The sequence below is a fragment of the Solea senegalensis genome, linkage group LG6 (assembly GCF_019176455.1).
Source record: "Solea senegalensis isolate Sse05_10M linkage group LG6, IFAPA_SoseM_1, whole genome shotgun sequence".
NCBI lineage: Eukaryota > Metazoa > Chordata > Actinopteri > Pleuronectiformes > Soleidae > Solea > Solea senegalensis.
The window spans coordinates 12,985,793-13,000,409 of NC_058026.1; the positions used below are offsets into that span (position 1 = coordinate 12,985,793).

The 14,617-nt window shown below is 40.8% G+C and overlaps 1 protein-coding gene across 9 annotated transcripts in view; it reads right to left on the reverse strand.

Moving 5' to 3' along the window:
• The window catches only part of adgrl3.1 (adhesion G protein-coupled receptor L3.1), a 107,855-nt gene that overhangs the window by 46,693 nt on the left and 46,545 nt on the right, over nt 1-14,617 (reverse strand). For all 9 annotated transcript variants that reach the window (XM_044027703.1, XM_044027695.1, XM_044027702.1 and 6 more), the window contains exons 5-7: nt 12,011-12,120; nt 3,313-3,327; nt 1,433-2,221 (exon numbers count right to left, since the gene is read on the reverse strand). In XM_044027703.1, the coding sequence (XP_043883638.1) occupies nt 1,433-2,221; nt 3,313-3,327; nt 12,011-12,120 (914 nt within the window). The remainder of the gene's footprint in view (nt 1-1,432; nt 2,222-3,312; nt 3,328-12,010; nt 12,121-14,617) is intronic.

Below are 14,617 nucleotides of genomic sequence, written 5' to 3' on the forward strand. Positions count from 1 at the left end.
AAATACATTAGCACGTTGGCTTTTATGCATGCATGCATTAACGCAATGAAGTGCTGAAGTGACACACACACACACACGTGCTCTGCTGATCGGTAGAAACTAAGTTTATTGCTGTCTCTCTCTATATAATTCCTTGTTCTGTGCCTCTAAACTGTGTATAAGAGCATGTGTTAACCCAGACATCATTTAATAAGACATGCAGCCAGACTGCCTTGACCACTCAGAAAGGTGCTGAAAGGCAATTACGCTATGAAAAAAAAAAACCTTCAGACTCCTGGGGCCAAAGCCCTTTCATCCAGTGGGGAAGAACGAGGGGAGGGGAGATTTTAACATCACAAGAGTTGAAGGAGAGTCACTTTGGGTTAGATAGCTTTCCTGTCTCTTTGCAGCAATGTTGGTTTGGTGAGTGATATTTAATTAAAATTGGTTGCTGGTTGCTTACTTCATCTGTCTGCTGTGAAACAGCCTCATCAAAGCTGGTGAAGGTTCAGGGCAGGAGTTGTGGGTTCATCAACACAAGCAGTATGTATTCATTTTGGGATTTAAACAGTGTCTCCGTCGATGTGTGTGTTCTGGTCCCCGAGACTGTCATCATACTTGGATGTCCTGTATTCAAGTGCTACCAGTTCCTCTTCTCTACATTCACTATTGGCTCCATTCAAGAGGAGAATGCATTATAATCTGTTATGCAGCAGACAGAACTAAAAAGAAGGCTGGTGAGTGGTACATTGAAAGGCAAGATGCATTTACAGTATGTAAGACTCAGCGTATTATCAGATAGAGGCAAAGGTCAAGAGAGTCTTTTTGATGTCTTTGCGAATACGCTTTCTTTGATTGATTTCCACAACTAGTACACACAAAGCACATGTAATTTCAATGATACTCCTACAGTATATCTAAGACCAGCTCTGAACGTATTCTCAAGTAGAGCCGCAACGAACGATTGTTTTCGTAAACGATTAATCCGTCAATTATTATCTCGATTAATCGAGCACGCGTTTGGAGCAAAGAAATGAAGAAAATGTTCACATTTAAGAAAGCTAAAACGGTCAGAAATCTTGCTTTAATCATGAAAATAGCTTCAAACCAATGAATCGATTGTCAAAATAGTGGACGATTAATTTAGTAATTGATTAATAATCGACTAATTGAGCAATTGTTTCAACTCTATTCTCAAGGTTTGTTTTTGAAGTTTTATAACATGCAGATAACACAGCTGGGGTAACTGTGAATGCTGACAGCACAAATGGTGCTACTCATTTTCTATTCTTTTAAGTCATTTTGCATAGTTAATAAAAGTAGGAATATTGGTGGCTGTAAGTATTACAGTGACATTTAAGAAAAAAATATGTTAAAAAAAAAAACCCAAAACCCTTCCAACCAATTGTTTTGAGTGAAGAAAGGCAGGAGGAGAGAAATAAGTGCAGCTTACCATTGTTGCCAAAGTCCAGCGAGTACTTGACCACGTGGTAGTTATTCCACACGTACAGCAGGTTGTCTCTTGGGTTGTAATCCACTGCTGCAATGTACTGGTAGGAATTGGGGAATGGGATGTTAACCGTCATCTCCTTGCTCTTATCAGTGTTGTACACGTAGTCTATTTTGTTCCCCGTCCCTTCGTTATCATCGTCTTCATAGACCGTTTTGACGACGTACAGGACTCCGCAGATCATAAAGGCATTGGAGGCGGAGCGTTTGTCATACGTGGTGTCCCAGGAGCCTTCGATGCGCAGGGTGTACGGGTTGAGCTGGCTGACCACGATGCGCCCGTTGTTCTGCTCCGTTGCGTAGATCACCCACAGTCCATTCTCGTCCACCGCAAGGTCGATGTCTGACTTGCCCCCCCAGCGGTACGGTGACGTGTCGTGGTAGTTGGCATTGGCAATAATGGCCTCACCACTCTTGATGCGCGTGCGTAAGTCAAACTTGACAATGTTGCGTGTTCGCTCCTTGTTGAAGAAGAGAGCGCCATCATACACGACAAAGCCAGTCCCGTCCACGCGATGTGGGAGTTTGTAAGTGGTGGTGGGACGACCCGCGATGAAGTCCTCCTTTGACGAGTATTCTGTCAGAGTGTCTGTGCGGTACGGAGTCCAGGGCATGTAGTAGATCTTCTCTGAGGCCTGCAGCGGGTCTTTGCACCATGCGCCAGACTGGTGATCTGACTCAAAAAGATGTTCACTTTGATGCACTCCTCGCAGAATGCCCGGGCACAGGAAAACTGAGGAGCAAATGGCAACAATTTTACATTCAAATACACAGTTGTAAACTTTCAACAATTCTCTCCTGGTTTTCCTGACATTGTACGGGAGATGTCTGCCTCCATTTTCATTATTGCTGCAGTAACTTAACCTTAACTATGAGTGAGTGACAAGAGACGATTACTGTTTTGTGGTTTGAATGTTATGTTGTTGCTGTCATTCTTGAGGACAACAGCCTACCTCCTATTCAGCAGATAATACCCTGCTCTCACAGCTAAGAGAAAAAGAGAAAATGGCACATTTTGTTCTACTTCCCCCTTTCCCTCAATTCCCATTTCTGCCTCCCTCCATGGCTCCTCATTAGTCTCATAGCTCTTTCTTCTTTCGCTGCTTTCTATTTCTGTCAGGAACAACCAACGGTAGAGCCAAACATGTCTTTTATAGCCTGCTGTTTCTGTGATTGTTACAGTAATTCATTCCCCACACCGTGTTTGGTATTCCCATCTTGGAATACTCGGGTAATGTTTTATGAGTGATGTGGGAGATGTAGTAAATTCTGGGAAGCCAGTGTGACCGAAGTCATAGGGACCGCTGTAATTTCACTGGAATGCTGTCACATATGCACACACATACACAGCCAGTACACACAGACAGGCCAGATGTGCATTGTGGTTTTCCCATTCTTCTCAGTAATATGATCCCAGATCCCACGCAGAGGCTTGGGAATATTGATTGAACGTTCATTGGCTATTCAAAGTGCTGGCATAGTTTTCATATCATGGAGCAGCATTTGAAATATTAAATGTCAATGTAATTCTCTGTTTATTGGCTCATTATAAAAGCACGCTCCACCCGTGGAGAGTTTGCTAAGTGACATTCTACACGATCCCATGGAATAATAAAGGCCTAGAGTGTGTCTAATGAGTACCAGTGTTTCTAAATTGCCTCTATATGCTGAGATCAAGCTCTTAATATAGCTGCAGTGACTTTGAAAGAGATGTCATTCTGCCATGAAGAACAGAAACGCTTCGGGCATCAAAAAGTGACTCCCAGTCCCAGATTGTGAGCATGTGTACATGTGTGAATGTGGGCCTGCTCAGTTCAAACTTACCTTTTTGTTCGACTTCTGCATGAGCCATGGGCAAAACATTGGAAGGGAGGGGGGGAGGGGGGGAACAGAGAAGGAAAAGGGACACAAGACAAAAATAGATTAATGATACAATAATAAGAAAATCACTATAATACAATCTCACATCTTCATAATCGTTCTCATATTTCATCCTAACCTTGTGAGAGTGCCAGGATGCTCTCCATGTGTGATTGGTAATAACGTTACGTAAGCGCATGAGGAGACTGCACTGCAACAGGGAAGCTATCTGACAGTAATGTATCTCACATGTGTCACACATGGAGATCCATGGGGGAGCAGACACTCCAGTGCCATGAGACGCAGAGAGGAGAGGAGCACCAAAAGACTGTGACTCCTAGATAAACATAGTACACACACTCATCGTATCCATGGTGGTATGAACACTAGAACGGGACAGAACACCGCAATAGAAAATGACCTGAGATAATTACTTCTTAAATGTGAGCTAAAAGCAACACAGTAATGAAAACCGGAAAAATTGATTTGATTACTCGGATTGCATTTCAGTGAATGAGGCAAAACTGCTGCCTTAAAACGCTTTGAACAGTGGGTGAGCTGCTTCGTGTACAGTATGTCATCTACTCTGTGTCGGAGCATGTGTGCAGGTGGTCGCATATTGAACGCTTCATTTCCAGCCCAAACCCCTAGTCTATTATGTTCAAAGCGCTATCCTCGTCACTTTGAACGAAGGTTTTTCACGTCACTCCATGATGAAATGTGCACACTTGCTCAGAGCATCCCTAACATATGAATTCCATTCCAACTTGCTCCCTAGGGGACTTGGAGGAATGTGGACACGGCAGAAACCTAATCCTGCAGGCCCATGGGCGTCCCCCAGTGTCTGGGGGCCTAATGTGGGGCCCTAACCCATAAAACAAATTAGAAAAGAAAGGATTTAAGTTTCCATTAATGGTACATTTTCAGACTTAATCATAAACGCATTATGTATGTGTTCAGTGTCATGGACCATTTATCATCACAAATCTAAACCATTCCTTTAATTATAAATTGAAACAAGTCATTTTTGACATGACATATAGATATACATCAGCTGTCATCACAAAAAAATAAAGCTTGAACAATTCCATTCAATTAAATGAACAACTAAATAAATACCAGGCTGTTAACACACCACCTCTCTTGGTTGTTATCATATAGTAGACACATTTTTCTTTTTAAATTGTGTTTGGATTATTTCTATACACCATTTTCATTTTGTTGGCCATGTTATTAAGTTGACTGTGATGAGTACAAATTTTATTTAATTTCAGTTTTCACATCGCCTATAAAGAGATTTGTCATGTTAAAAAATAGGATAATTAAAATATGGCTTCACGTGGAGGAATACTGTCAGCCGCAAAAACCGAAAAGTTCACATGCGTTCTGACTTGTAAAGACAGTGACTGACAGGAATAATTCATTACAGATGAGGGAAACACCTAATGTTGGTAATCGATGAGGGAGCCACTACTGTGCGCCCCGCAGCCTCACTCTGAGGAGGAGGAGCTCAGAGCGCCCCCTGCTGTTTTATCATTAAGAGAGTGGAAGCCTCCAACACCGCCAACAGTTTTAAATTTACTTAGTAAAAAAAAAAAACTTCACCATCATCTGAGTCCAGCATTGTAAAGTGGTCTGAAAGACATCTGAAATGACATTTCCTCACTTTGACATCAAAGATAACATGCTACTCCACTGTGCTGCAGTGGCTTGTCACCATTATATATGTCGGTCTATAATTATTTTTTAAAAAGCCAGTGAATTATTCCACGCTTGCACGTCAGTCTAGAGGCACATTGCAATTCAGAGGGGTGAAACAGCTGAGGCTGCCTATGTCTAGTCCATGCCCTTGTGTCTCAAGGCCATTAAAGAGCTGCTGAATGGAGGAGAGCAGAGAGGAGAGGAGAGGAGAGAAGACGAGAGGAGAGGAGAGAAGATGAGAGGAGACGAGAGGAAAAGTATTTAAAATCACTTCCGACTGGTGCGTGTTTATATATAGCACAAGTGTGCTACATATTGCACGGTACATGCATACATTCTTGAAAACATTAAAGCCAAAGCTCATCACCGACTGTGGGACATACACAGGCACATGCGACACACACAGAGACACACAGGCGCATGCATACAAGCCACCATTAAATCCTAGGCTCATGAAAAATGCATGGTTACTTGTGCAGCTTAGCACAACTCCCGATATATAAGCAATCTCTGTGAGGAGATCGTGTTAAACTTAACACAAGTGTGCATATGCATGCGCGTGTGTGTGCACGCGCGTTTGTGTGAATATGCTGCTCAGAGTTAAGCAAGACAATCTGGGGTCTAAACAGATGTGTGTGTGTGTGCGTGTGTGTGCGATGGAATGACAGATATTGATGTGGCAAACACATGCACACATACATAGCATGCACACATATAAGTACCACAAACGTGAGCGTGTGTGGTTGAGAAGACGGGGATTAATGACACTGAATAACACAACACCTGAGGCCCTGACACAACCTCCCACACACAGAAGACAAACATCCAAGTTCAGGGTTGGCGGCAATTAAAGGATTTCAAATGAAAAAGTGTGGCGGCAACAGGTAAAGCAAATGGCACACAAAATGTCAAACAAATGTCATTCAATTTGTATTGCTGCTCATTGTTTCATTAGACTTGGTGAGAGTGTTGCGAGATGATTTTTTTTTTATTATTATTTCTTTTTTTTTGAGGCATCTGTTTTTAATCTCAACACAAGGGTAAGAAAAGTTTTTCCACAAATCACAGTCATTCATCTTTCAGTGCACAGGAGTTGACAGAGAGAATATAGACTGGTGAGACATTTGTTGAAACCTCAAGGTTTTGTCAAGGTTAGCTGCAGCGAGCACAGTGGTGCAATAGATGAGAAGTCTTTTGTACTAATCCACAAACTGTGGGTGTCTATATAAGAAGGAAAAAAAGGGGGGGATGGTGGTGGGATATGGACGGTGACAGCCTGCAACAAAGCATCTTTTCAGTCTTTTTCCTCTCAACTGAATCCTGCCAAGGTGTAGCATATTTATCTGTTGGCGTGTTCCAGTATCTTTAAATGATCCATTTGGAAACCTCCTCCTCCTCCTTCTCTACTATTGAATGGTTCGTTTTACTGCTACAGAGGAAACAATTATTTTCCCCATTCGTTCTATGGCTTTGAATGAATATTATGAAACAAAAGCAGAACAATAACACTAACAGCAACATATTAAAACCATAATATTCATTGGGTATACCGTCAATTTTTCAAATTGCCTGTAATCACAAGAACAGCTCGACACTGCACCTTGGACACCTTCTCTGCCCCCATTTCCATTTCACATTCACACACACACACACACACACACACATAGAAGCAGCCTAGAACCTGTGACTGTGCGGCGGTGTAAGGATAATTAGCATTTTTATTAAAAACATTTGGTTTATTAAGGATGTATTCGTCGAGGAGGAAAAGCAGTGCGAATGCTCATGAGAGTGTGTAATGTGTGTGTATGTGTGTGTGTGTGTGTGTGTGTGTGTGTGTATGGGTGTGGCACAGGCACGGTGCCGTGCGTGTGTCTGCAGACAACGAGTGGCGACAGCAGCCTTACCACTATTATCTCTGATCTCCAATCAGCTCAGCCCGGCTATAGCTGGCAAGGTCATTTGTGGACACAGACGTTTTCATCCCTCTCATGTCCATTTTCCCTCTTCCGTCTGTCCGTCTGTTTACTTCAGCATGTACCTCCTCCTTGTCCATTCTCTGTGTCATGTCCTCTGATTTCTACCACTTCACCTTACACAAACCCAGTCCACCCCTCACACAGTCCTTTATCAGTTAATTCATTCCTTCTGTTCCTCATCTGCGGGCCTCGTCTAACCTATTTCTCTCTATCTCAGTTTCAGCTGTGACTCGCTCTCTGTCTTTCTCCGTCTGTCTTCTTGGTTCCTTTCCATCTTCCCTCGCTCTCGCTAGGAAAACGCAAAAGCACATGCATATGTGTATGCATACACACATATACATACATATACTGTACATGATGTCTATGCATACACATAACAGCACATGCACATGCAAAGACAGAACCATAGCTGTTTATAGTTGTCTCCACGACAACATGCGCTCGCACTCACGTCATCAAGATGAAGTTATTCCAAAGGTCCAATTTGACAGAAGTATTTAATTGGACAGACAAGAGGGTGATTTTATCTTTTAATTAGCGTTTCTGTGGAGCCAAGTTCTATTGTCCAAAATAAACTGTGTGGATATTGCATAACATATCACTGTTTTTTTTTCTCACTGTTTTATACACTAACTGGTACAAGGCTAATGCTTCATAGCCACGCTCTCCTGTATGACGATTATTGAATGGACAAACATAATTCAGTGTTCCTGTCTTATTTTTACAATGGAGTATTAGGGCCAAACTTAAGAGAAAAAAAAAGTTGAATCTTTCGAGAATAAAGTCGTAATATTATGAGAATGAAGTCGTCATCTTTCGAGAATATAGTCGTTATATTATCTTTAGCATCAGGACGTTGAGAAGATTGTGAAAGAAACTGAGTTTGTTTGTAAGAAAGAATCACACCGACTTGGCAGAAATCAGCTCTTGTGGAGGAGGAAATGGCTGCAAGTGGTCACATCTGTGTGCTGCTGATAAAAAAGATACTTTATTCTTGTAAAAGTACGACTTTATTCTCATAAAATTATGACCTTTTTAATATTAAGACTTTATTCTCATCATGTTATGATTTTTTTTAATATTAAGACTTTATTCTCATAAAAGTATGACTTTATTCTCATAATGTTACAACCTTATTCTCGTAATATTATGACTTTATTCTCATCATGTTAAGACTTTATTCTCATAAAAGTATGACTTTATTCTCATCATGTTAAGACTTTATTCTCATAAAAGTATGACTTTATTCTCATCATGTTAAGACTTTATTCTCATAAAAGTATGACTTTATTCTCATAAAAGTATGACTTTAGTCTCATTATATTAAGACTTTATTCTCATCATGTTAAGACTTTATTCTCATAAAAGAATGACTTTATTCTCATAAAAGTATGACTTTATTCTCATTATATTAAGACTTTATTCTCATCATGTTATGACTTTATTCTCATTATATTAAGACTTTATTCTCATCATGTTAAGACTTAATTCTCACAATATTATGACTTTATTGTCGTTTATTGCCCTCATACTCGTATCATAATCTTAATCGTATATTTTAAACGGATAGACGTGAATGAGACAATATCACACCGTCACACTTCTTTTGTGTGTCACATTACACACTTGTGAAGATTATCTATATATATACATGTACATACATATATATACGTGTGTGTATACGAGAGCTACCGTGGAAGAGACACTCTGTATGGTGGTGTGCTAATATATGGATATTTATAGTCTGCCTGCAGTGCTATGAGGAAGTATACACAGGTGGCTAATTACTGCCAACTCTAGCTGGCTACTCTGGTGCACGACTGCCACACATTTATACCACAGAGAGCTGGGGAGAGAATAAGAGAGAGCACTTGATTTTAGCTCTGGAAAACAGCCAAAAACATGCAGTGCACGGAGGAGAGTTTAAGAGTTGTGAAGACAGTACAAGCCAAAATTCCTCAAGAAAAAAAAAAGGAAGGCAGGTGAAGAGAGAAATTTTACCCCCCGAAAAATATCCCACACATAATTTAATTACCTGTTCTACTTTGTGATTTGTTTACACTATCTGTGAAGAGGGATGCATCACCAGCTCAACTTGAACATCAGTGTTCAGGAAATTACAACCTGCAGTAGGATGTGGCGTCTCCCTGGAGCTTTTTTTTTTTTTTCCTGTGCACTACATTTGTGTTTAGCAACACCTGGCCTCAGAGGTGATCACTGGGGGGGGGGTCAGGTGTTTACGCTCAACAGCCGGTGCACCCAATGTCAGGGGACACGTATCGGAGTTATAGACGTCCCTCGATGTAACAGTCATTTGAGGGAAAGACAACTGACGCCTTTTCGCATGTGGAGATGATGATTTGTTAGATGTGGCAGCGTGCAAGTGTTTTTAGGACTACGACGGTTCGAGTACACTGTCATATATTTCAGAAAACTAGCCTCTTTTATCGATCCGTCTCGATTTACGACAACATTATGGAGATATTTCATCGCTTAATGCCTTACAAAATGTATCTTTCACAACAATTGACCTGACAGCATTGATTTGCTATGTCGCGCACGTCCACTTGATCGCAGATGACTCGTTCTCCAGGCTGAATGTCAACGAACAGGAGTATCTTTTTCTATGATTTAGAGATTATTATGCCTTTTCAATTAAATCGCTTTCATAAGTATTTGAAAAAAAAGAGAAAAGAATCTTGTTTGTGCTTTGAAGGGTCGAGGATTGGCTTTGTATAATGTGATGTGTGGTGTCATCGTATCTAAGGCCTTGTTTCACCCTAATACAACATTTTTTTTTTCTATACAACGTTGTGCAACATTTCTCAAGGCAAAACACACCCACAGGAGCCAGGTAGTGTATCACAGCGCTACCTGATCCAGCCTGGACACTTAGTCAGTACACAGAAACTGCTAATGTACTGTCAAAGGCTCTCTCACTCTCTTACACTCTCGTTTCCTCCAAAGCTTTATCTCTCTCTCTCTCTCCCTCTCTCTCTCCTTCTCACTCTCTCTCTCTGTTAGCCGAGCTCTCCAATGACTTTGGTTTCAAATGCTGTCTATTTTTATGGGTCGAAACGTTACCCTGACAGACCCATTGTTTATCAGATCACCGTGCAACTCATCTCCCACGTCTCTCTTGTCATTTTAGCAAAGATACTGTTTGGCCTTTACAGTGCTGGATCTACGTCATGTGGGCGTCGCTGTATTTTCACACAGTCATGCAGTTACATCAAAGATAAAGCCAGAGCACAGAGACAAGTTTCAAATGAATGAGACAAGAGTGAAAACACACACTGACAAATGCTCTGCTGCGGTGCTTCCGTTGGTGTGTGTGCGTGTGTGTGTGTGTGTGGGTGTGCGTGTGTGTCTGCGAACGCAAATGCTTGGTGGAGCATTAAGCAGGTATCAGGTTGTGTTTCCATCTGCTCCAGAGAGGGCTCTGATAGTCCTATTATTTAATCTGCTGGTCATTCTAGACGCCAGGCAAGAGCCGTTTAGCCAGACATAATTGAATGCTTCAGTGTGGGAGATCACCTTGGCCGTCTATATGGACCGTGGTGCCAAGGCTCTACACTCAGAAAGTGTTAGACAAAGGAATCTACACTTTGATTTATGCAGAACTTTAGGGGGAAATGATGATTTAATACTAAAGTTGTAAGACTGTAACAGAGCTCATATCCGAGTCCACTTTTTCAACAGTTTCTGGCAACAGTGAGACTCACAGACAAGATGAATAAATTTTTTTTTTGCTCTCTCCAACTGGGTTTGTCCTCCTGTCTTTTATGACTTATAACTGTTCCACTGCAGAGATGATTACAGCAAAGAAAACATGTCAACAGTAGGACACAGTACAGAGTTATGTCCAAATACCGGACATTTTAATTTCTCAAAACTCACATTTTTAATTGTTATTCGTGTACCTGGAAGACAATTTGCCATGGTCATAGAATATGGAACATCATAATTTACATTTCAAATAAAAAAAGTTTTCTGTTTTCAACCTGATAAAGTGAAAAACTCTGTACTGTCCCCTGTACTGAAAAATGTATGCAATGCCATGTTTTCTTTTTAAATAAGTTAATGTATTCAGTAATATGTTTTCTTTCATTTTGGTGAATAATAATACTAATACTAATAATACATTTATTTCTATAGCACTTTCCATCAAAGTGCTTTACAGAAAAGAATAAATGCACAATGCAGAAGATTAAAAACAGATAAGAATACAATAGAAATATACACAGCGCTGATAAAAACAGGAAAATATTAAAGCAACATCAAGACAGGACAAAACAAACCACTTAAGCCAAAGTGAACAAGTGCATTGTACATACACAGCATTGTTTTGTTTTGTTTTTAAGTACTCTGCTTGGTGGCAAAAAAAAAACATTATCTCCATGCAAACCAAAGTTTTTAATGCTTATTTTTTTTTTTTTAACTAAACAAGGGATTTGGAATTCACGCACAATGACAATGCATTTTTAGTTTTTCCTTTGGACAAACCGTCCAGGCTACAACGTATTATGAAATAAACATCAGCTGAACTGTTGCAGATTTATTTTTCAGTGAGCTATGACCCAGTTCCACAGTTTTTTTAGAATATTTCACACCCACGTCACTAGAATGTTTCACTTGAGTGAATACAACCTCCCCAGTCTGTCCTCACATGGTCAAAGGTCATATGACCATCTGTCATCATTTGAGCCTGTCCTTCTTTTTCATCCATCCTGCCTTAGACTTCCTGAAAAGGCTGTTACATCACAGCCTCCCATTATGTACTAACTCTGGCACTCTGTGTTATTGTTTTCATGGTAATATAAAAACTGTACTAACTGTCAGTATTTTACACACTATTTATAATACATGCATAATACAGTGTGAATGAGGAAGAGTATGAAAGAGTAACAAGGCAAGCAGTAGTTTCATTATAGAGCTAAAGAGAACATAAATAAAAAAAGTAAGAACGAAAACGGGGCACTTACTGTAAGGGACACACTCATACTGGACTTCCAGGTATTTGTATGTGCCTGGGCAGGGGTCAGGGAAGACATCTGGCCCGGCCACCACTGCACACTGTGTGCGATTGTTGCATCTGTGAGAAGAAAAAGAGGTAGCTATTTTAGCTAAGCACTTTGAAAAGCTCACAAACACACAGAAAAAACATCATAGTGTGTGTTTAGAAGAATAGAATAGAATAGAATAGAATAGAATAGAAAGAGAGCATTATTGTCACTCTCAATATACATTGGGTCATGCACATCAGGGATGAAATTCCATAGCTAATGCAGCCACGTAGCGCACCACCATCACACATAATGTCCTCTGATATAATTCATGATCACTCAAGAGTGATGTGTGTTTGAGGACAGATGAATGATAAACTATGTCCCTTATACCAGCACACCTGTACTGAACATTACACTCACACAATTGCTGAGGTGACCTGTATACATGCGACTGAAGAGCTGTCGAGCAAGGACATTTTCTGTGTGTGTGTGTGTGTGTGTGTGTGTGTGTGTGTGTGGTGACAACAATGACCAATGGCATTAACAGCATTCTGCCCCAGACTCTAGATAATGAATTCTAATTATCAGAGGAGTCCTCTCCTCTGACACACAAAGAGTAACTATTTTCTCGTTTTAGCACAGGGTATGTAAAGCACCACGCTCACACCTGTGTGTAAGTACAACGCGTCTCTGAGGGTTTGCGCTTGCAAGGATGTATATGTGCTGTCGCACACGCATTAAAAATACAGACATGACATTTATGTGTAACGGTTTGTTTGTAAACAAAACGTGCCAAGACTGCCCCTCACAACCAAAGATGAAGCCCATTTATGACCACTATAGAGGCCGTCTGGATTTATATAGATTTTTGGACTGTAGAATTCTCAAAAGAAAATTCAGTGCACGAGTGCTTCTGCCCCTTTCCAAGATAACTTTCATTTTCCATATCTGGCAGTTATTCAACCTGTGATTGGATTGTTGTTCCAGGGACGTCCTGAGGGCTACCATAATGACAAGTATATGGGCGCACAGCTCTATTTCTCTGCTTTCTGGTATCCATCCATCTGTCTTCTACCACTTTATCCTCCACATGAGGCTCACGCGCGGTGCTGAGCCAAGCTCAGCTGACAGAGGGCAATATCTAGATATCAGAAATGGTCTAGGAGTTACGGTAATGAGAAGTAAGCATGTCAAATCCTGTCGCAGACGACACAACATGGCTGCCACTGTTAGTTGCGCAACCACAATCACTGAGGCAAATTTTCTTCCCTGTGCTTCATGTCTGCCATCACTATGAAGAGCTTCCGACAGCTACTTTGGAAAACAAAATATTAATCCTACTATTTTGGTAGCACAGTAGCAGAAACACTTCATTCACCTTGTTGTGCCCGGTAACAGCCAGAACTGCACTGTCTAATCTCCCCGTCCTTGCAGGGAACCAATCGATACAATAATGGTGTCCTTGTTTGTTAGCCATAAAAAACCCTTATATTAAAATCATGAATTGAAGTTTCTTGGTTCCACTTCAAGAAGCCTGACGTATGACTTCTCTCATCTGAGTATTTGCTTTCAATTAGTACAAATGTTCGCTCTCGCTCTTCTCCTCTCCGCGCACCTGTCAAACAGGTGACATTTATATTAAAAACATTCAGATTCCTCCATTGAGATATTTTTAATGAGCATGCCAAACCCCTCAAGTCTCTTCTGTTTCTGTATCACATTTGACAATTTGCATAATGGAATATGCATGAGTGCTAATTTCATTTTTATTCAATACTCAGCTGTAACACAGAGAGGGTACAGTAGGCGAAAGAGAGAGATACCTACTGTGTCATACTGGGCGTCAGAATCTATTGCCGATCTCACGTGGCTGTGGTCACGTGAGAGGTGACGGTGACGGTTTAAAACTAATCTCTCTTATATTCTAATAACAATACTACACAGGCTTCTCTCCTCTTCTTCCTCACGTTGTTTTTCTCGCCTCTGTGCTTTTTAATTTTTTGCCCTGGTGCTTTCATCATCAGTCACCTGTCATCAGTGAATGTGCATATGGATCGAGGGGCACAGAACTGACACAGCGCCACAACTGTGCTCACCACGCCCACTGAGGGGCATGAACAGCACGCGCATATTAGCGAGTGGAACAAAACAATTTAGGCCTTAAAAAAAAAAATAAAAAAAAAAAAGCTTCCACTGGTTATGATGTCATCACACTGAGACACGAAGATGAGGGATTAGAGCTTCCGGTCTCACTTTAAACTCCGAGTCCAAGCCTGTTGCCAAAGGTGCAAAGTGTAGGATTGATTATTTCCCAACACAAACTTCAAGGAGACGAAACTCTGACACTAAGAACCACAAAAGGCTTTGAAAAAAACTTCTCATCCCCGAAAGAGGATGGGGAAATAATCTAACTGACACAAAAGGACACTATTGATTTGGTCAGTGAAAACAAATGACACTGAAAAGTCATTGTCCAAAGTCAACAACTGAAAGACATCACACGCGATAAAAAAGAAATGCAGCGTGTTTGAAGAAAGCAAAAAAAGGGAGGAAACTGTGGGTTAGTGTGTGTGTGTATGTGTG